The sequence below is a fragment of the Vulpes lagopus genome, chromosome 2 (assembly GCF_018345385.1).
Source record: "Vulpes lagopus strain Blue_001 chromosome 2, ASM1834538v1, whole genome shotgun sequence".
Lineage (NCBI taxonomy): Eukaryota > Metazoa > Chordata > Mammalia > Carnivora > Canidae > Vulpes > Vulpes lagopus.
In genome coordinates this window covers 170498629-170520267 of record NC_054825.1, presented here as the reverse complement: position 1 = coordinate 170520267, position 21639 = coordinate 170498629, and the positions used below count along the sequence as shown (strand labels likewise).

General features: G+C 48.4%; 1 protein-coding gene across 1 annotated transcript; it reads left to right on the top strand.

Moving 5' to 3' along the window:
• The first annotated feature begins 4833 nt into the window (after nucleotides 1–4833).
• On the top strand, nucleotides 4834–6782 carry LOC121479113 (interferon lambda-4-like). Its single transcript, XM_041734637.1, has 6 exons — nucleotides 4834–4840; nucleotides 4893–5332; nucleotides 5677–5748; nucleotides 5835–5978; nucleotides 6445–6519; nucleotides 6684–6782. The coding sequence occupies exons 1-6, from the start codon at nucleotides 4834–4836 to the stop codon at nucleotides 6780–6782; spliced, it is 837 nt and encodes a 278-aa protein (XP_041590571.1).
• Nucleotides 6783–21639: the final 14857 nt, after the last annotated feature.

Below are 21639 nucleotides of genomic sequence, written 5' to 3'. Positions count from 1 at the left end.
CTCCAGGGAATTATGCCGAGTGCAAAAAGCCCATCCCCTAAAGTTACACACGATAGGATTCCATTTATACAACACTCTTGAAATGACAGGATTATAGGGATGCCTGGGTGGCTCAGTAGGGTAAGCATCTGTCTTCAGCTCAGATCATGATCTCGGGCTCCCCACCTCGGGCTCCTGGATCAGTGGGGAGTCTGCTTCTCCCTTTCCCTCTGCCCCCCACCCCAGCTTGTGCTCTCTCTCTAGCTTGCTCTCTCTCTCTAAATAAATAAAATCTTTAAAAAAAAAAAAAAGAAATGACAGAATTATAGAAATGCAGAGCAGATTAGTGGCTGCGAGGGCTTAAGAGGGATGGAAGGGAGTGAGGGAACTTTGTGGTGTTAAATTTTCCGTATCCCGACTGAATCAATGTGATATCATATTATAATTTTACAAGATGTTACCATCAGGAGGAAACTGGGTAAAGGGCATATAGGATCTCTTTGTATTATTTCTTACAACTGTGTGTAAATCTAGAATTACATCAAAATAAAAAGCTTAATCACAATCACACACAAATATACATTGCCTTGGAGCTATATGATGCATATCAAAATGCATAACAAGGTTTTCAAACATATATATCCCAAGTTAATAGTGGGGTATCTCGGGAGGGCATGGGAACTGGGGAGATGGTCCATTGCACATTTAATCTCATCAATAATATTTTAGTTCCCGAGGGAGCTGGCTGGCTGTCAGTGGAGTGTGTGACTCTTAATCTTGGGGTTGTGAGTTTGAGCACCACATTGAGTGTAGAGATTACTTAAAAACAGAATCTTTAAAAAATAGTATTTTATTTACTTACCAGGAAAAGGATTTCTACTTGAGTAATTAAAAATTTAAACCAACTCAGAGTGCCTGGCTGGCTCAGTTGGTGGAGCGTGCAACTTTTGAGCTCCAGGTCATGAGTTCCAGCCCCACACTGGGCATAAAGATTGCTTAAAAAGAAAATCTTAAAAAAATGAAAATAAAACCAACTCATCAGATATGGGGGAAATGCTAACTCATTGATTCCTTAATTCCTAGCAGGATGAAAACATTCTGAGAGCTTTCTAAGAGTTAGAGCATGTTGAGCTGATCTCTATACCTGCTAATATGGCTGAGTAAACGCTGGGCTTGTCCTCCAACCTTCTGCTACTGTGCTGATGATCTCTACTTACCAGATCTTTCTTCAGCCTGTACTGGGCCCTCAGACACTGCAGCTGTGAGGCTCCTCTGCCCTCTGGCTTATGGTTGGGTTCAGCCAATGGGAGGTGCTGGCAGGAGATTGAAGGGAGGCGGTGAGCAAGGTTAGTTCTACTCCTGGTTCCCTCCCTGTGGGGCTGAGGTATGAAGGTGACTGTGTTCCTTTTCCTCTAACTACAGCCTCATCTCACTACGATGATACCAGCTCTCTGTGTTGCTAGCCTCTGGGTGCAACACCATCCCTTGCTAGTTCCCTTAACCTGCCCACTTTGGCCCAGATGACATATTTGTGTAGGTCACCTGCTTCCTATATATTTCATTTTTTCCCCTGAGTTGTTTTTCTCACTGAATTTTTAAAAAGATTTTATTTATTTATTTGAGAGAGAGAATACAAGCAGGGAGGAGGGGTAGAAGAAGAGGGAGAAGCAGACTCCCCACCAAGCAGGGAGCCTGATGAGGGGCTTGATCCCAGGACCCTGAGACCATGACCCGAGCTGAAGGCAGGTGCTTAACTGACTGAGCCATCCAGATGCCCCTATTGAAATTTTTATTGAGATAATTGTAGCTTTGCATGCCACTGTAAGAAATAATACAGAGAGATCCTGTGCTCTTTATCCAATTTCTCCCAATGGTTACATCTTACAAAAGTATGGTACAATATCACAACCAGGCAATTGACATTGATACAATCCACCCATTTTATTAAGAGATCCTCAGTTAAAAAAAAAAAAAAAAAAGAGAGATCCTCAGTTTTACTGTAAACAGTGTGTGGATGTGTGTACAGTTTTGTAATAGAGTAGTGGTCTCAAATGGTGGTCCAAGAAACCTCTCTATTAGGGGTTCCTGGGGGGCTCAGTCAGTTAAGCATCCGCCTTTGGTTCAGGTTATGATCTCAGGGTCCCGGGATTGGGCCCCCAATTGGGCCCCCTCCTCGGTGGGGATTCTGCTTCTCCCTCTGCGCCCCCCTCATGTTCTCTCTCTCTCAAATAAATAAATAAATAAAATCTTAAAAAAAATAAAAAGAATCTACATCTGCTACCTCCCTGTGTCCAATCCCACAGCGCTCCACTCTTCCTGCCGTTAGCAATTCTATTTGTAGTTCTTTGGCCTTTGAAGACATGTGGTTGCATTTCAGCCCCGAAGTGTATACCAGTTAAGGACACCTTTGGAGGCAAATAACCAAAAACCCAACTCAACCTGGCTTGAATGATGGGCAATTTATGGACTTATAAAACTAGAACTCCAGGGTTAAGGTGAGACTTTAGGTAAGGTTTGATCCTGTAGGACAACACAAGCCTCCCCGTTTTTTTTATCTTTCAGGTCTCCCTTGTTTACCCTTACAAATGCCACGATTGGGGGTGGATCCCTGGGTGGCTCAGCAGTTTAGCGCCTGCCTTTGGCCCAGGGCACAATCCTGGAGTCCCGGGATCGAGTCCCACGTCGGGATCCCGACATGAAGCCTGCTTCTCCCTCCTCCTGTGTTGTATCTCTGCCTCTCTCTCTCTCTATGTCTATCATAAATAAATAAATCTTTTTTTAAAAAATGCCACGATGGGTGCTAGCAGCTTGTCTGGCTTTACACTTCCTTATTCTTCAGTAGGTAGAAGACAGCCTCTTTCCCCAAGATTTCCTTTTTTTTTTTTTTTTTAATTTATGATAGGCACACAGTGAGAGAGAGAGGCAGAGACACAGGCAGAGGGAGAAGCAGGCTCCATGCACCGGGAGCCCGACGTGGGATTCGATCCCGGGTCGCCAGGATCGCGCCCTGGGCCAAAGGCAGGCGCTAAACTGCTGCGCCACCCAGGGATCCCTCCCCAAGATTTCCAGGACCCAGATTTATTCTGATCGGATTGGCTTAGGTGGCATATCCGTAACAAACCCAATCACTGGAGACAGGCAGACAACTGAGGCAAATGGCTGAAGCCAGGTCACATACCCCATCCCAGAGGTGGTAGGGGGGATCAAGTCGCTGTCCCCAAACTATCTGGATCTCCAGCTCAAATGGGGGGTGCTGGGATGGGTGGGGAAGAAGTAATGGAAACTTGGAAAGTATGCTGCATGGACACTTTGGGGGATCCTTTCTACTGTTTCCTGAGAATTTCCCTCACGATTTTTCAGAGTTCTTACATTTCGACCATTTTGATGTTTCTTAAAACCTCTATGCCTTTGGAGCTTCTGGATGGCTCAGTCTGTTAAGCGTCTGCCTCTTAATTTCAGCTCAGGTCATGAGTGTCGTGAGATCAAGCCTCGAGTTGGGCTCTGTGCTCAGCCCCGAGAATGCCTAAGATTCTCCCTCTGCCCCTTTCCACCCCTACGTTTGTGCATGCTTTCTCTTTTAAAAAAAAATTAATAAACAACAACAAAACACACCTCTATGCCTTTGAAGAAGAAAATATACACTGAAAAAAAATAACTTTCTTATTAATGCTGAAGAAAACTTACATGTGAGAAAAATCACAACTTGCCTGTAATGATCAATATTAATGAACTTAATTACAACTCATTAGAGGTGGTCTCATGTTGGAGGCTTGGTTGAACATGCTCAAAACATACTTAAGCTCTTCCACACATGGACAGATCAGTCTCTACAGATGAGAGATAGTAGAGCATCAACCACAATAACCCAGGCTGTCCCAGGGTCACATCTGGGAGCTGTGTGAGCTTGGGCAGGACTCCCAGCCTCTCGTATCTCAGTTTTCTCATTGGAAAAACACCAGCTAAGAAGAGGAACTGTGTGGCAATGCTGCTGAGAACAGAGTAGTAGATACAAGGGAAGAGCTTCCACTGGGGCCTCAAAGATGGGATGTGTTCAGTCTGATTCAGCTATGATTATTATTAACCACTGAAAAACTCCTGTCAATCACTCCACTTTTCAACAGCAAACTCACATGTATAATTGGTAAAGGGACACATATCATTTAAAAGACTAAGAAAGGGGATCCCTGGGTGGCGCAGCGGTTTGGCGCCTGCCTTTGGCCCGGGGCGCGATCCTGGAGACCCGGGATCGAATCCCATGTCGGGCTCCCGGTGCATGGAGCCTGTTTCTCCCTCTGCCTGTCTCTGCCTCTCTCTCTCTCTCTCTCTCTCTCTCTCTCTCTCTCTCTCTGTGACTATCATGAATAAATAAATAAAAATCTTAAAAAAAATAAAAATAAAAGACTAAGAAAGACCCGATGAGGAAAAGCCAAAGACAACAAGCGGGGAATACTCAGGGTGAAACAGAGAAAGACAGGACTGTAAGGACAAGAAGAGGCTGCCTACTAGGCACCCACATACGAAGGCCCCGAGGGCAGACACTTGCGTGGGGACACCTGCCACTCTTGTCACTGGGAAAGGAAGGAAGTGGCGTGTTGTCCGTTCATTCCTAGGGCGCAGGAGGAAAACCAAGGCAGGCGGAAAAGACAAACAGCTGTCCAGAAAACTGACACAAGCGGTTGGCTCAGGATGGAGGGTTGGGGCCGAGCCCGGGCTGGCACCGTGGGCGCGGGTAAAGTCCTCGCCCGCCGCCGGCTTCCCCCGGGCCTGCGGCCAGCGCTGACGTTCGGAAAGCTCCGCCGGGCCGCGGGAAAGCCCGCCTGCGCCCCGCCGCCCCGCCGCTCACATAAAGCCGCCATGGACGGTGCGGGCGGCGCTGCCGAAGGTGGGCACCGCCCGGGGACCGTGGCAGGCAGGTCCCGCCGCCGCACGACGGAGGCACCGGCCGCACGGCGCAGGGGAGCGCGGAGCGCGCGGAGCCGACGGAGCCCGCGGAGCCGACGGAGCCCACGGAGCGCGCGGAGCCCACGGAGCCCACGGAGCCCGCGGAGCCCACGGAGCCCACGGCGCGAGGGCGTCTCCGGGCCCCTCCATCCCCGCCGCCGCCGCCGCCGCCTCGGGGGTCGCTCAGCACCAGCGCGGGGCTCGGCCTCTTGCCCGCCGGCGCTCGCCTGCTGCGGGAGCGGAGATGGGGCCGCGTGGCGCAGCCGCGGTGGCCGTGGCGCTGTGGGTGCTGGCGGCGGCGGGCGACGCGGCGGAGCCTGGCGCGGCGACGCCCCGGCGCTGCCTCCTGTCGCACTACCGCTCGCTGGACCCCAGGGCGCTGGCGGCCGTCCAGGCGCTGCGGGACCGCTACGTGAGTGACGCCCAGGCCTCCCCACGCGGCCCCCGGGGTCCTGGCCGCGGCCCGGGTCTGCGACGGCCGTGGCCCCGGGCGCCCAGCAGGCGCCGCTCGGGTCTGGGGGCGGGACGCGGAGCCCCGAGGTGGCGGGCGCCCCGCGGCCGTGCGGGTCCCCGAGGGGCGCCCCCTGCAGGCGGGCTCGGCTCCACGGCGGGGCGCCCTGGGCCGCGGGGTCCCGCGCACACTCGGCGCCCCGGTCGCGGCAGGGCGCGTTGGGCGTGCGGGAATGCCGGCCGTCGGGGCGCTGCGGGGCCTGGCGAGGAGGCCCGGCCTGACCCCGGCCTCGCCCCGCCCCGCAGGAGGAGGACACGCTGAGCTGGCGGCCGCGCAACTGCTCCTTCCGCCCGAGGAGGGATCCGCCGCGGCCCTGGGTGAGGCGGCCGAGCCGTCGCGGGGGCCGTGGGGGGCGGCGCGGGCCGGGGCCGCGGCCCGTCTGACTCCCGGCCGCCCCCCGCAGTCGTGCGCGCGCCTCCGCCTGGTGGCCCGGGGCCTGGAGGACGCCCAGGCCGTGCTGAGCCGCCTGCGGAGCCCCGAGAGGCTGCCCGGCACCGGCCCGACCCTGGAGCTGCTGGCGGCCGCGCGGCGGGACGTGGGGGCCTGCGTGAGTGCCGCCCGCGCCCCCGGCCCCTCGCGCCCTCCCCGCCCGCGCCCCCGGCCCCTCGCGCCCTCCCCGCCCGCGCCCCCGGCCCCTCGCGCCCTCCCCGCCCGCGCCCCCGGCCCCTCGCGCCCTCCCCGCCCGCGCCCCCGGCCCCTCGCGCCCTCCCCGCCCGCTCCGCGCCCCCGGCCCCTCGCTCCCTCCCCGCTCGCTCCGCGCCCTCCGGCCTCCGCGCCTCCGGGCCCCGCATCTCCCCGCGCCCCCCGCACCCCCCGCGCCTCCGCGCCCCTCCGCGCCCCCGCGCCCCCCGGCCGGGCCCACCCGCTTGGCCAGTCTGTTCCCCGGTCACGGCTCGCGTGGTCTCGGTGTCCCCCGATCCCGCCTTCGGTGTGCGGCCGGGAGGGCCACGGGGCAGCGTCCCAGGGACCCTGGGTCCTTCGGCGTCTCCATGTCCCTCCTGCTCCGCCCGCAGCTCGAGCTGGCCCGGCCAGGCTCCCGGGGCAAGTCCGTGCGGCCCCCGAGGAGGCGTCCCCAGAGGCGGAGAGCTGTGAGTGGCGCGGGCGGGGAGCGGTTCACTGCAGGCGGGACCGCGCGGCGGGGACGGGGCTGGGCGCGCAGGCCGGGAGGGCGGGAGGGCGAGCAGGGGGAGGCACCTGGTCCGAGAGGGAATCCCTGGCTCAGCCCCCGCCCCGCCTCCTTCCCGGGCTCCAGGACTCGCCTCGGTGCCACGAAGCCAGCGTGATCTTCAACCTCCTGCGCCTGCTCACGAGGGACCTGAGGCTGGTGGCGGACTCCGGGCCTTGTCTCTGACCCCCGCGGTGGCGCCGCGGGCCCCGGAGCTCTGCAGGCGGGGGTCTGAGGTCGCGGCCCTCTGGGGGACGAGTGGGGCGGGGGCGGGGGCCGGGGGGGGGGCGGGCGTCTGGGCCGGTGGGCTCCGAGGAGGCCCGGGAGACTCTCAGGTGCGCTGGCCGGACCTGGACCCGCCTGCACGGGGTACAAGAGGTGCGGGCACTTTCCCAGGACCAGACCGAGTTCTCAGGGATGCGGCCTATCTCCGTGGGATGCATTGCCCTATGTTCTTGCGAAGTCGTTCAGGAAGAAACTTCAAATGTTCACTTTGGCTACTGACACGTCCCCCACCCTGTCCCCCACCTCCCCTGCAACCAGAGAAGGTCTTACTTAAGTCCTTGCGTGGACTATTCTCACCATAATGAGGCTGGACCTCTCATTTGAACCTTCAATACCTCCTTTGAGATTCTATGAATTTGAGTGCCTGGGTGGCTCAGTGGGTTAAGCCTCCCATTCTTGATCTCGGCTCAGGTCTTGATCTTAGGGTCATTGAGTTCAAGCCCCAGGCTGGGCATGTTGGGCATCACACTGGGTGTGAAGCCTACTTAAAAAAAAAAAAAAAAGATTCTGTGAATCTGATTCTTGTATCTCCCCACCTGAGCCGGTCTCATTTATTGAGGGAATTAGGGATCGCAGATGTCAGAGTTCCCAATTATTGTGATATTTTTGGATCCTACTATTTTTGTGTCCTCCTATATGTATGCCCTGTGTCCCTGTGCTTTCACCAGTTTCTCCTGATATTTATTTCTCACTTATTAAATGGTGTTACACTTACTTGTGTGAGCAATCATTTGGGGATAGTGTAAAGTGGAGGAAGCTCCACTCTGGACTCATACTCGAATTTGATACCCAGATGGGACATTTATTTGCGAAGTGATTGTTGGTAATATACTAACCTATAGTTTCTTCATCTGAAAATAACTTAGTGATACTTCTCTTCGAAAGATCCACTTATCATCCATCCATCCATTCAATCATGCACTCATTCTACACGGATCCGATCGTGTTTCCTGGTTACCAGTTATCTGCTAGGTGTTGGGGATACAGAGCCCTGCAGCCCCTGTCCTCAGGGAGCTCCATACTGGAGAAGGAGCTGATCATCAATTTGAGGAGCACAGAGGAGGCCAGTGCAGGGGAGTCCAGAGCTCCATGAGAGGGGTGTCTGGGAGTGAGGTTAGCCAGGTGGACAAGGGCCAGGTCCTGAGACATCTGTGAGACCTTCAAAGCACTTGGATTTCCTGGAGGATACATAGGGAGTCTTGCAGGATTTAAAGCAAGAAAGTCACTGCTCCAATTTATATTTCTCAAGCCTCATAAGAGGAGAGGGGGACGGGCATGCCTAAGAGCGGATGAGGGAGTCTAGGTGTGATATGACGGTGAGTTAGATCTCAGTGGGGCAGAGAAGATGGTGATAGGTATTCATACCTTTTGTGGATTCGAAACAATATAAGGAAAGCAATTATACCTGACCGCATAGGTAGAAGTATCTCCAGTATGGTAAAGAAGACAGTATGATTGTAGCAGTTAAAAATGTGAACCCTGGGAGCACCTTGGTGGTGCAGTTGGTTAAACATCCAAGTCTTGTTTCTGGCTCAGGTCACGATTCCAGGATCATGAGATAGAGCCCTGTGTCAGGCCTCAGGGCTCAGTGCAGAGTCTGCTTGAGGCTCTCTCTCCCTCTCCCTCTGCTCCTCCCCTTCTCTCTCCCTCTAAAACAAACACATCTTTTTTTAAAAAATATGAACTCTGAGGTCAGAGAGATCTTAGAATCTCAATTCTGCTCACTTAGTTACTGTGTGACCTTGGGCAAGTCACTTCAACTCTTAGTTTCCAATCGATAAAAAATTTATAATATCTTTCCTCATTTCCTCAACAGGTGGTTGTGGGAATCAGTAGCATTAAATCAGGGCCGCCTGGGCGGCTCAGTGGTTGAGCGTCTCCCTTCCGTTCAGGGCGTGATCCCAGAGTCCAGGATGGAGTCCTGCATCGGGCTCTTTGTGGGGAGCCTGCTTCTCCTTCTGCCTATGTCTCTGTCTCTCTGTGTGTCTCATGAATGAATGAATAACATCTTTAAAAAAAAAAGCATTAAACCATGTCAACTGCCAGTCCCTGGCACAAAGTAAGGGCTCAATATTAAATCCATTTATCATTACTTTAAAAAATGTTTTAACATGTAAACTATCAAACAAGAGAGGAAATGTTATCCTAGGGTCCTATCTCTAAAACAGATAAAGGAGACAGAGCTGTTCCCCGCCCAACAAAAATTTCTCCTGTCCTTTTGGCAGATCCCCTCCACCACGCCATTCTTGGGTGAATCTTGATTGACCTAAAGCCAATCAGGGATTCTTGTTCCTCTTGCTGGGGATTAGCGTGGGCATGACTATGTGACTATGTATCAGCCAGGACCCTGCAGCACACCAACGTCACAGTCAAATGAGGTAAGGGACTTATTTAAGCAGCAATGTTCACAGGCAGGGTATGGCTAATGGAAACCAACAAAGGGAGCATCGCAGGCCCAGCCAATAGCCAGAAACTATTACCACTCCTAAACTGGAAGGGACGTGGCAGGGAGTGGTTTACCAGTCCCCTGACAGAGATTCTGGAACACCACCGCTGCCAGCATACAGCCCAGCAAGGATGTAGACAGGGGAGTGAATACCCAACTGCTTTCCCTACAGCCCTCAATTTTCTGCTGACGCCTCCCATTGGCCAAACCCAGCTGGAAGACAGAAGGTAAGGGAGTCCCAGTTGATGCGATCCAGATTCTGAGACCTGGGACAGAGCAGAGAGTGAATCCAGAGGAAAAAAGAGACGATATGTTTCATGGTGATCCCATTCCGGCTGCTGATGAGAGGAATTTGGTTTGAGGGAAGGCAGGTGCTCTGAGAAAGTTGTTTGCTGTTGTTGTTGTTGTTGTTGTTGTTGTTTTTTAAGATTTTATTTATTTGACAGAGACAGGTGGGGAGCAGAAAAAGGGGGAGCGACAGGCAGAGGGAGAGGGAGAATCAGGCTCCCCACAGGGAGCAGGGAGCCCAACTTGGGGCTCATCTCAGGACCCTGGGATCATGACGTTAGCCGAAGGCAGATGCTTAACTGACTGAGCCACCCAGGTGCCCCTAAGAAAGGTTTTATATTGTTTCATGTGGCAGGCTGAAAAATGATTCTCCCAAAAAAAAAAAAAATTCACATCCTAGTCCCTGGAACCTGTAAATGTGATCTTATTTGGGGGGAAAAAAGTCTTTGCAAGTGGGATTAAATTAAGAAAGAGATGAGATTATCCTGGATGATTGGGGGGGGGTGCTAAGTGCTATGGCAAATATCTTATAAGAGCAATACAGTGAGAGATTACACACACAAAGAGGAGGAGGTGGAGCACCTGGCTGGCTCAGCTGGTAGAGCATACGACTCCTGATCTCAGGGGTGTGAATTTGAGCCCCACACCGCGTGTAGAGGTTACTTTTTTTTTTTATGATAGTCACACACAGAGAGAGAGAGAGGCAGAGACACAGGCAGAGGGAGAAGCAGGCTCCATGCACTGGGAGCCCGAGCCCGACGTGGGACTCGATCCTGGTGTCTCGATCGCACCCTGGGCCAAAGGCAGGCGCCAAACCGCTGCGCCACCCGGGGATCCCTAGAGGTTACTTTTTAAAGAAAACCTTTAAATAAAAAAAAAGAGGAGGTAATGTGACCACAGAGGCAGAGATGGGAGTGATGTGACCACAAGCCAAGGAAGACTGGCAATCACCAGAAGCTGGAAGAGCAAGGAAGATTCTCCCCAGAGTCTCTGGAGGGAGCACACCTTGATTTTGGCTCAGTGATACCAATAGCAAGCTTCTGGTTTCCAGAGCTGTGGGAAAATAAATTTCTATTTGACACCACAAGTTTGTGGTAACTTGTTACAGTGGCCCTAGCAAACTCACACAGCTCATTAGAGAGACCAGGACCTAGTCTAGTTAATTGTTGCAGAAACGGTTTTGTTATTGGATGTTAAATGGCTAACAGAAATACTGGGAAGGTTGAACAAATAGATTCTGTGTCGACCCTTCTGGTACAATTTCAAGAGCCAAATCATAAACTTGGGTCTTTTAAGGTCTCGCTTCTTTTCTATGATCAGGACCCACCCCTGACTGCTTAATTAGGAATTGGCTTCGGGGCGGCTCAGCGGTTTAGCGCCGCCTTCAGCCCAGGGCCTGATCCTGGAGTCCGGGGATCAAGTCCCACATTGGGCTCCCTGCATGGAGCCTGCTTCTCCCTCTGCCTGTGTCTCTGCCTCTCTCTCTCCCTTGTGTCTCTCATGAATAAATAAATAAAATCTTCTTTAAAAAAAAAACGGAATTGGCTTCCACTGCCATGTTCAGGAAGGCAGCACAACTGGGAATCTGTCCCAGGGATGAGACAACTGCCATCAGGAAATAGCTACGATCAGGGGCACTTGGGTGGCTTTGTCGGTTAAGCATCTGCCTTTGGCTCAGGTCAGGATCCCAGGGTCCTGGGATCAAGCCCGTCAGGGTCCCTGGGTGCTGAGCAGGGAGCCTGCTTCTCCCTCTCCCTCTGCCTACCATTCCCCCTTCATGTGCTTGCTCTCTCTCTCTCTCTCTCTTTCTCTGTCAAGTAAATAAATAAAATCTTTGCGAGGAAAAAAAAAAAGGAAATGGCTGGGATCAGAAAGACCATCACAGAAAAGTATCTCCTTCCATGATGATGGAGCCACGGAAGAGTGGTTTCTACCTCACACATCCACCATCGATTCAAATCTTGTTTGAGTGCCTCTGATTGGACAAACCCAAATGTAGGGCAGACCTTGGCTGCAGGGCAGTCTGAAAAATGGGAATGTGTAGCCTTCTCACCTCTGTAGGTAGCAAGGCGCTCAAGAGGGGAGTTGACATGGATGCTGAGCACCAACCCACCACATTCAAGACAAGTTTCCCAACTATTAATAGGAGGCACAAGGAGATCCTTTCATCCCCGCCTTACCCTGAATGTCTCTGTGTCTCCATAAGATGCCTGGAACTTCAACAGCCATTTCTGGACCATGAGGTTCTGACATCAAGCCAATGCCCTAAGAGAGGCAGTTCAGAGAGATGGAAGGAATCTAAGCCCTCCATACTTCCTTTTAAAAAATGTATTATTAATTTTTGTTCAAGTATAATTAATACACAGTGTTATATTAGTTTCAGGTGTACGACATCATGATTCAACAATTCTATACATTTTTTCAGTGCTCATCCAGATAAGTATATTCTTAATCCTCTTTATTTGTTTCACCCATCTCCCTTCCATACTTCCTTGACCTTCTAAAACATACTATCCACCCCCCGGAGCCACCTACATTTAGATTCCTTAATTTTAACAAAATGTATTATCTGTAATGCTTAAGCCCAGGTGAAACAGGGGTTTGGTTTGGTTTCGTTAAAGATTTTATTGATTTATTTGAGAGAGAGAGAGAGAGAGAGCACAAGCAGGGAGGAGGCGCAGAAGGAGAGAGAGAAACAGACTCCCCACTGAGCAGAGAGCCAGATGTGGGGCTCGATCCCAGAACACTGGGATTAGGACCTGAGCTGAAGGCAGAAGCTTAACCATCTGAGCCACTTGAGTGCCCCAAGATAGGGTTTTTAGTTACTTGCATCCAAAGCATCCTGGTGACCTGACACAGGCATACTTTCTGTCTGGAAATAGAAGGGCCTCATACCAAAATAGATGTGTGTCCCTGCACTGGTCACTGAGACAATGTTGCAAAGACCTTGTCCTTATGGAACTTTGGATATTTGTCTTCATCCCTTACGATTTAACTAGATCATGTCTTCCTCTGAGAAGCCCTCACTGGACCGACCAGTAAGTCACTCTGCTTTTCTTCCTCCACACTTCGCATATGACACTTACCATGCGTGTGGGCTCTTTGTTAATGGTGGATGGTGGCCTCTGAGCCCTTCCCTAGAGGGCTGGGAGACTAGCCCACGTTGTATTCCAGTATCAAGGGCCAAGGCCTAGACTCTATAGATGTTAGGAAAATATGATCAATGAATGAGGAATGATCCAACAACTATTGTGAAGTCATCACCCCTGAGCTGGGACATTACCTTGGAGGATCCCTCAGAAGAGAGCATCCTATTGCCCTGAGACTCCAGTCATCATCAAGAAATGTACCCTTGCGTCACCTGGCAGGCTTAGGTGGTAGAGGGTATGACTCTTGATCTCTGGGTTGTGGATTCAAGCCCCATGTTGGGCATAGAGCTTACTTTTAAAAAATGTCCTCTCAAAGTACTTCATCCACTTATTCAGTAAACATCTACTGAGTACCTAGTACTCTCTGGTAGGTCCTGTACTGGGTGACAATGGAACACAGTGATGACCAAGAGAGCCCAGGTCCGGCCCGCACTGAATTCAGTTGATTTCAAACTTTCCAGTACTTGGTATTTTCTGTCTTTCTAATTTTAAAGGTATTTTTTTCTTTTAATCCTTGAGGGACGCAGAGAGGCAGAGACAGAGGCAGAGGAGAAGCAGGCTCCCCACAGGGAGCCGATATAGGACTCGATCCCAGGACCCCAGGATCAGCCCTTAGCCGAAGGCAGATGCTCAACCACTGAGTCACCCGGGTGCCTCTGTCTTTCTGAGTTTAGTCATTCAACTGGGTGAGTAATGGTATCTCATTGTGATTGTGTTTTTATTTTTTTCTTATTGTGATTTTCTTTTTTTCTCTTTAAGATTTTATTTATCCATTCAAGAGAGACACAGAGAGAGAGAAGCAAAGACCTAGGCAGAGGGAGAAGCAGGCTCCCTGCGGGGAGCCCGATGCTGGATGCCATCCTAGGACCGCAGGATCACTCCCGGAACTGAAGGCAGGCGCTCAAACAGCCACCCAGGCGCCCCATTATTGTGATTTTCATTTGCATTTCTCTAGTGACTAATGATGACGAGCACGGTTTCATTTTCTTCTTCGCAATCCACATAACTTCGTTTTGGAGAAGTGTCTGTTCCACAACTTTGCCCATTTTTATCGGGTTATTTGTCTTACTCTTGAGTCGCAAGTTTTAAAAAAATATATTCTGGATGGAAGGCCATTATCAGATCATCTTTTGGCAAATGTTTTCTCCCCATCTATGGCTTATCTTTTCATATCCTCACCTTACCTAGTTTTCATATATGGCTTTACTGAGGTATAGCTGACATGTAATAAATTGCATATATTTATTGGGTAAGTTTGCAACTTGATTAATGTTGACATATGAATACATCTGTGAAGTCATCACCACAGTCAAGATAATAAACATGTCCATCAGCCCCTAAAGTTATCTCTACCATGTTGTAACTCATCCTTCTTACACTTTCTTGTTTATTAAGCACTCCCAAAATAAGTCAGCAAAGTGTCATGTATACTCTATGATTATATTTATAGGCCACTCTGGAAAAAGCAGAACAATAGGGATAGAAGACAGAACACCGCCAGGGCATGTCCCAGTTTGGCCTGCACTGGCCCTAAAAACCTCTCGGGCTGGGCTGGTCTCTGCAGGCTGTTGGTGACAAACACAGAAATCATCCTGCAGGGTTAGTGCCCATCTGGGAGTCTTTTCCTCTTATTTTATTAGTTTTCTATTGCTGCCCTAACAGATGACCACAAATTTAGCAGTTTATTTTTTTTGTTTTAAATAGGCTCCATGCCCAATGTAGGGCTCAAACTCACAACTCTGAGATTAAGAGTCACATGCGCCACCAACTGAGCCGGACAGGCACCCCAAATCTAGCAGTTTATTTATTTAGATTTAATATTTTATTTATTTATTCATGAGAGACACATAGAGAGAGACAGAGACACAGGCAGAGGGAGAAGCAGGCTCCTTCTCTGCAGGGAGCCAGATGTGGGACTCTATCCCTGGACCCGAGGATCATGACCTGAGCCAAAGGCAGATGCTCAACCACTGAGTCACCCAGGTGCCCCCCAAATCTAGCATTTTTTAAAGATTTAATTTATTTATTCATGAGAGATGAATGGAGAGAGGCAGAGATATAGGCAAAAGGAGAAGCAGGCTCCCCTTGGGGGCCTAATATGGGACTTGATCCCAGGACTCTGGGTTCACAACCTGTGCTGAAGGCAGACACTTAACTGACTGAGCCCCAGGCACCCTGAGATTTATTTTTTTTAAGATTTTATTTATTTATTCATAAGAGACACACACACACAGAGAGGCAGAGACACAGGCAGAGGGAGAAGCAGGCTCCTTCTCTACAGGGGGCCGGATGCGGACTCCATCCCAGGACTCCGGGATCAGGCCCTGAGCCAAATGCAGACGCTCAACAGCTGAGCCACCCGGGCATCCCTATTTATTTATTTTATTTATTTTTTTTAATTTTTATTTATTTATGATAGTCACACAGAGAGAGAGAGAGAGAGAGAGGCAGAGACACAGGCAGAGGGAGAAGCAGGCTCCATGCACCGGGAGCCTGACGTGGGACTCGATCCCGGGTCTCCAGGATCGCGCCCCGGGCCAAAGGCAGGCGCCAAACCGCTGCGCCACCCAGGGATCCCTATTTATTTATTTTAAAGAGAGAACATGAGGATGAAGGTCAGAGGGACAGGGAGAGAGAGAACCTTAAGCAGACTCGTGCTGAGCACTGAGCCCGAGACAGGACTCATCTCCTGACCCGGAGATCAGGACCCAAGCCAAAACCCCAAGAGTTTTGCTTGACAGCCATCCAGGTGCCTCATTGTCTTTTGGTTTTCTTAACAGTGACTTTCTTTCTTTTTTTTTTTTTTTAACAGTGTCTTTCAAGAGAGAAAGTTTTTCTTTTCAGTGAATTTCAAGTTATCAATATTTTCTTCTATAGTTTGTGCTTTCTGTGTCCCATCTAAGAAATTCTTATCCCAAAATCACAAGGATTTATTTTTCCTAGAAGCTTCATAGTTTTAAATTTTACATTGAAGCCTATGATTCCTTTTGAGTTAATTTTTGCACATGGAGTGACAGGCCATGATGAGTTTTATTGGCTTGTTTGCATGAGGATGCTCAATTATTTCACCTTTCATTTCCATCACAATTCCTTGGCACCCTTTGCAAAAATCAATTGACCACACATGTGTGAGTTTCGGGACTCCGTTCTGTTCCCTTGATCTACCTATCTATCCTTTGCCAATACTACGCTATTGTCTTGATATCACTAGCTTTATCATAAGTCTAGAAATCAGATGGTGTGGGTCTTCCATTTCTTTTTCTTTTCAAAGAAAAGAAATAAATTTAGGTATTTGCCTGTCGTTTTCCTAAATTAAAAAAAGCCTCCTCTGATTCTGATTCGGATTTCATGGAATCTGTAGGTCAATTGAGTAAGAATTGACAGCTTGACAATTTTGAATCTTCCAACCTATGAAAATGATATATTTATCTTCTTTGATTTCTCTCATTAATATTAGCTTTCAGCATACAAATCTTGCACATATTCTGTTACATTTATTCCCAAATATTTTGTATTTTTTGTTATTGTAAATATCATTTGTAAATTTTCAGTGTCTAATTATTCATTGGTAGCATATAGAATTATAGGTGACTTTACAATAATGACTTTGTTTCCTTTTTAAAAAAAGATTTTATTCATTTATTCATGAGAGACACACACAGAGAGAGAGGCAGAGACACAGACAGAGGAAGAAACAGGCTCCATGCAGGGAGCCCGATGCGGGACTCGATCCCAGGACTCCAGGATCACACCCTGGGCCAAAGGGAGGCATTAAACTGCTGAGCCACCCAGGGATCCCCATGATTTTGTTTCCTGTGACATCATTAAACTTACCAATTCTAGTAGTTGGATTTTTTTTTTTTTTTTTGTAGAATGTAGGAATTTCAATGTAGACAATCAGGCTGTCTGTGATTAAAGACAATTTTATTTCTTCCTTTCCAAGATGAATGCCTTTTATTTCTTCTTGCTTTCTGCATCAACTAGAAACTTCAGCAAAATATTGAATAGGATGGTGAAAGTGGACATTCTGGCATTATTCTCAAACTTATGGGAAAATATTCAGCCTTCCACTATTAAGTATGATACTAACTTTCTCTTATCTATTTTCCCTTCCTTGGATGTGGAAATTATGCCTGGAGTTATGACAGCTGTTTTACCACCAATGAGAGAAAGGCCAAGAAAGTCTATTTTTACATTTTTGAGCCACTAAAGTAAAGCAGTCATCTTGAAATGCGTTGTTATGTGAGAAAAAGAAAATTCCGATTTGGGGATATTCTGTTTCTTGCAGCCTAAGGTATTCCCAAAGTGATATATAGTCAGTAGTTGCCCAGGATAGGTGTAGGGCATTAACTCACAGCCAGGTAATTTGGGGTTGACCAGATGTCCAGAATCAAATGCCTATTTCAAATTTTCAGAGTTTCTGACACTGTTAGGCTCTTTATATGGTTGAAGAAAGAGATAAAAAATTTAACCAACTTATTCTGGCTACACGTGGATTGTTCTGTCTGAGCAAACTCTAGAGTTAACTGACATGCCCCACCCTTCCCAGCATCAGAAAAGGCAAGACTGGGGTGCCTGGGTGGTTCAGTCAGCTAAGTGTCTCACTCTTGGTTTCAGCTCGGGTCCTGATCTCAGGGTCCTGAGATACAGCCCTGCATCAGGCTCTGTGCTCAACATGGAATCTGCTTGAGATTCTCTCTCCCTCTCCCTCTGTCCCTCCCACTTGTTCTCTCTCTCTCTCTCTCTCTGTCTGTCTGTTTCTCTCTCTCTCTCACACACACACACACACATAAATAAAGAAATCTTAAAAAAAAAAAAAAAAAAGAGGACAGAGGATGCCTGGGTGGCTCAGTGGTTGAGTGCTTTCGGCTCAGGGTGTGATCCTGGAGTCCCAGGATCAAGTCCCACATCGGGCTCCCCACAAGAAGCCTGCTTCTCCCTCTGCCTATGTCTCTGCCTCTTTCTGTGTCTCTCATGAATAAACAAATAAAAATCGTTGGGGTGGGGGAAGGAAGGACATCCCATTAGGGCAATCATGCATTTCTGTCTTCTCATCTACCCCACAACCTGCTACCTCTTCTGGTCAACCTGGATTTGCACAAATTTACCTCAGCCTCTCAATCTCCTATATTCACCTCAGTCCCTTTCTCAACCCCTACAATCTGGCACCCAGCCTTAACAACCCACCACAACTTCCAGTGGTAATATTTGGGAAGCCTTTTATTTGATGAGATGAGAACAAATAATGGGTCAAGTGGCATCCTTTCCTTTTTTTTTTTTTTTTTTTTTAAGTGGCATCCTTTCCAATCTCCTACTGTGTCATCCTGAATTGTAGAAGCTGGGATGCTAAAAACATTTTCCTAACTCCCTTTTCAGTTCTGGATGAAGATGATGATCTGCTAACTAGGTGAATTCACAGAGATTTGAAAGGGAGAAGTGAGGTGCAGGGTTTCCAACCGCTGTTTTGATTTTGTTCTAGAGCAGCATCCCCAGTTTCAAGATTCATAGATGACAGGAGGCAGTGGGACAAGTTCATGATTGCTGAGTCCCAGCCACAAGGCACATTCTTGAAGTCAACAGTCCCACCAATAACCTCATGATCCCACATCTTCTTGTAACTGTAGCAGAGTTACTCATCAGGGTTCAGTCAGGAAAATAGAACCGCTTTATATATTTCAAGTAACAGGGTTTAAATTCAGAGATTTGGTCTCACGGGTGTTTGGAAGGCTGACTGAGCAAAAAAAAAAAAAGAGACATCAGTGTAACTCAATATCAGCAGTGGAATAAAACAGCTATCACCTCTAGCACTGAAGAAACAAAGAATATAGATGGTACTCCCAGAATCCAGGATCTTTGCGACAAGGCCCCACTGGATGGATTCTCAGATCATCAAGACCTGGTTTTGGAACCTCCAAACCTCCAAGGAGGCACCATGGCCACTCATGCTCCAACTTCTGAAGGGAGCTCCCTGCAGCAGGTGCCCAGGCTCTGAGTTGAGGTTATGTGACCACCAAAGATACATTCCATGAAGCTGGTTCTTGGACCATTCAGGGTGCACAGCATATTGGACTATTGGTGTGTTTTAGGGGCTACAGAGCAGCTAGTACTAAGAATGCTGCAGTATTCCAACTGGAGCTAGAGCTGTCCATTGTGTAGTGGATGCCATGATAAATGACCCAGATCCCCATTCAAGAATGAAGAACTTACTTCTCCAGATGCCAGGAGGGCTTAAATGTCAGCTGTCCTTGGGAATCGCCTGAGTTGAAGAAAACTGCTTCACCTAAACTCACACCTCCTCCAGGGGCAGCCTGCATCCGATGACTGGTAAATGTGGGAGTCTAAAGACCCAGATCGCTCATCCCAACTCAAAACAATTCTGAAAGACCATTCAGAGCTGCCACAGGGTGGTGGGCAGTCTTTGTTGGGAATATATCACACCTCCACATCCCCCCTGCCCAATCCTGCTACATTTCTCCTCCCTCCCACAGCTGTTGATCCTGGGATCCTCCCCCAGTCTTCTATCTAGAACCCCAGCTGCTCCTGGAAGGATGCTGATCTGAACTAGAAGTGAGAAGAATGTTCCTGTTCCTTCTCCTCTCATTGGCAGAGCTTAATCAGAAGACAGCAAAGAATCCAGGAAAATGCAGTTTGCAGGTTTTCTGCCCTATAATCATGGAGCATGGAATACACATGGAGTAGAGACAAATGAGTTTGGGGCTGAGACTATAGAAGAATAACCAGTCCTCAATTTGCTTCTGAAATCAATAGTCCCACAATAGTCCCTTGAATTCCCTGATTATGGGAGAAATAGCAGCTCTCTGGTGGGCAAGCTCTGCAGCATTTGTTGGAGGGTCATTCCTGGACACCAACCCTACAGCTTTCTCCTCCAACCCTTTAAGTGGTTTTATAGGTGTATTAATCAGGGTTCTCAAGAGAAACGGAACCAATAGGAGATCTATAGATATAGAGATATTAATACATATAATTATCATATATTATAGTGATGTGTTGTGTGTGTATATATATATATATATATATATATATATATATATATATATATACATACATGGAGAGAGATTTATTTTAAGGAATCAGCTCATGCAATTATGGAAGCTGGCAAATCCAAAATCTGCAGGGTGAACTGGAAAACTGGATACCCTGGGAAGAGACAAGGTTGTAGTTCAAGTCCAAAAACTATCTGCTGGGAGAATTTTCTCTTGCTCAGGGGAGGCCAGTCTTTTGTTCTATTCAGGCCTTTGATTGAATGAGGCCCTCCCACGTCATGGAGAACAATCTGCTTTACTCAAAAGTCCGTGGATTTAAATGTTAATCTCATCCAAAAACACCCTCACAGAAACATCGGAATCATGTTTGGCCAAATGTCTAGGCACCATGGCCCAGCCAAGCTGACACATAAAATTAACCATCACAGTAAGTTCCTAAATCTTACTATAAGCCCCCTTTTGTTTAGAGCAGTTTATTCCTCCTACAAATGAACCATGGCTGATATAAATATCAGTCTTTTTGCAAGATATCTGTTAGCCACTTCAAAGTCTTTCTCTTTGCAAAGTCTCTTTGTTGAAGTTGAAGAGTCAGAAAGATAACCTGGCGTGAGATCACTTGGATTCAGGTCCCAGATCTGCCACTTACTAGGTATATGTGACTTTGATCAAATCATTTCACCTCTCTGTACATCACTTTCCTCTGAAGTAAGATAGACAAAAATAGCACCTAGCTCATAAGGTTATTGAAAATATAGGTATTTAATATATGTAAACCACTTACAATAATGCTTGGCACATCATCAATGTTCAGTAAACGTTAGCTATCATTCCCATCATCACCATCTGTGGTCCCGAAGCTTTGTCAGCCACTCAAGCTTAATGATTTCCCCAAACACTAGGATAGGGACTCTCGGCCAGTCTTTCCAAGAAATTCTAAGTCAGGGGAGGGAAAATAGGAATACGGAAGGGAGGAAGGGAACTGAGACAGGCCAATAGATCCAAGCTGTGGGGGAATCTAGCCCCAAAACCAATTCAAGGCGGGGAAAAAAAGCAAGAGAAACTTATTTCTACATTATTGTCAGAGAACACCCAAGAGCTGAAAATTTTTCTATCCATGAAAATCCAGGTTGTTTGTACTAGAACCAGAACTGACATTTCAAAATCTGCAAGGCATTTTGGCAACACCAATGGAATAATTGATTCAAAAAGGGACCATCAATCAATTTTCATCCTTTGGGTGAAGAGATATTGAGGGAAAAGATACTCACACAGTCTCCAGTATCATTCCACAGATGACTTATTAATTAGAAGGAAAGAAAGAAACCTTCACAAGGGTGAAATCTGGCAGACTTCACCTTAACCCACTCACCGAAAAGGAGACAAACTGAAATTATGTTCCTCAGGATGTGGTGCACTGAGGGCACAATGCCGTCTCTGAATTATTCTTGGCAAAAAAAATGTTTAAGGGATCCCTGGATGGTGCAGCGGTTTGGCGCCTGCCTTTGGCCCAGGGCGCGATCCTGGAGACCCGGGATCGAATCCCACGTCGGGCTCCCGGTGCATGAAGCCTGCTTCTCCCTCTGCCTATGTCTCTGCCTCTCTCTCTTTCTGTCTGTGACTATCATAAATAAATAAAATTTAAAAAAAAATGTTTAACCTGAATTTAAATCATGAAGAAACAATCAGACAAATCTAAGCCAAAATATTCTATACAACAACCAGCTTTGGACTTTTCAAAAACATCAGTGTCATAAGAGAATAAGACAAAACAAGAAGTCTGGTGCGCCTGGGTCGCTCAAGGCATTGAGTGTCTGCCTTTGGCTCAGGTCATGATCCCAGGGTCCTAGGATCAAGTCCTGTGTCAGGCTCCC

Bases quoted from the DNA above. Each gene is read 5' to 3' on its own strand.
- LOC121479113 (XM_041734637.1), top strand. The intron at 5,749-5,834 runs GTGAGGCGGCCG...CGCCCCCCGCAG, and splicing joins GGGATCCGCCGCGGCCCTGG to TCGTGCGCGCGCCTCCGCCT. The intron at 5,979-6,444 runs GTGAGTGCCGCC...CTCCGCCCGCAG, and splicing joins GGCGGGACGTGGGGGCCTGC to CTCGAGCTGGCCCGGCCAGG.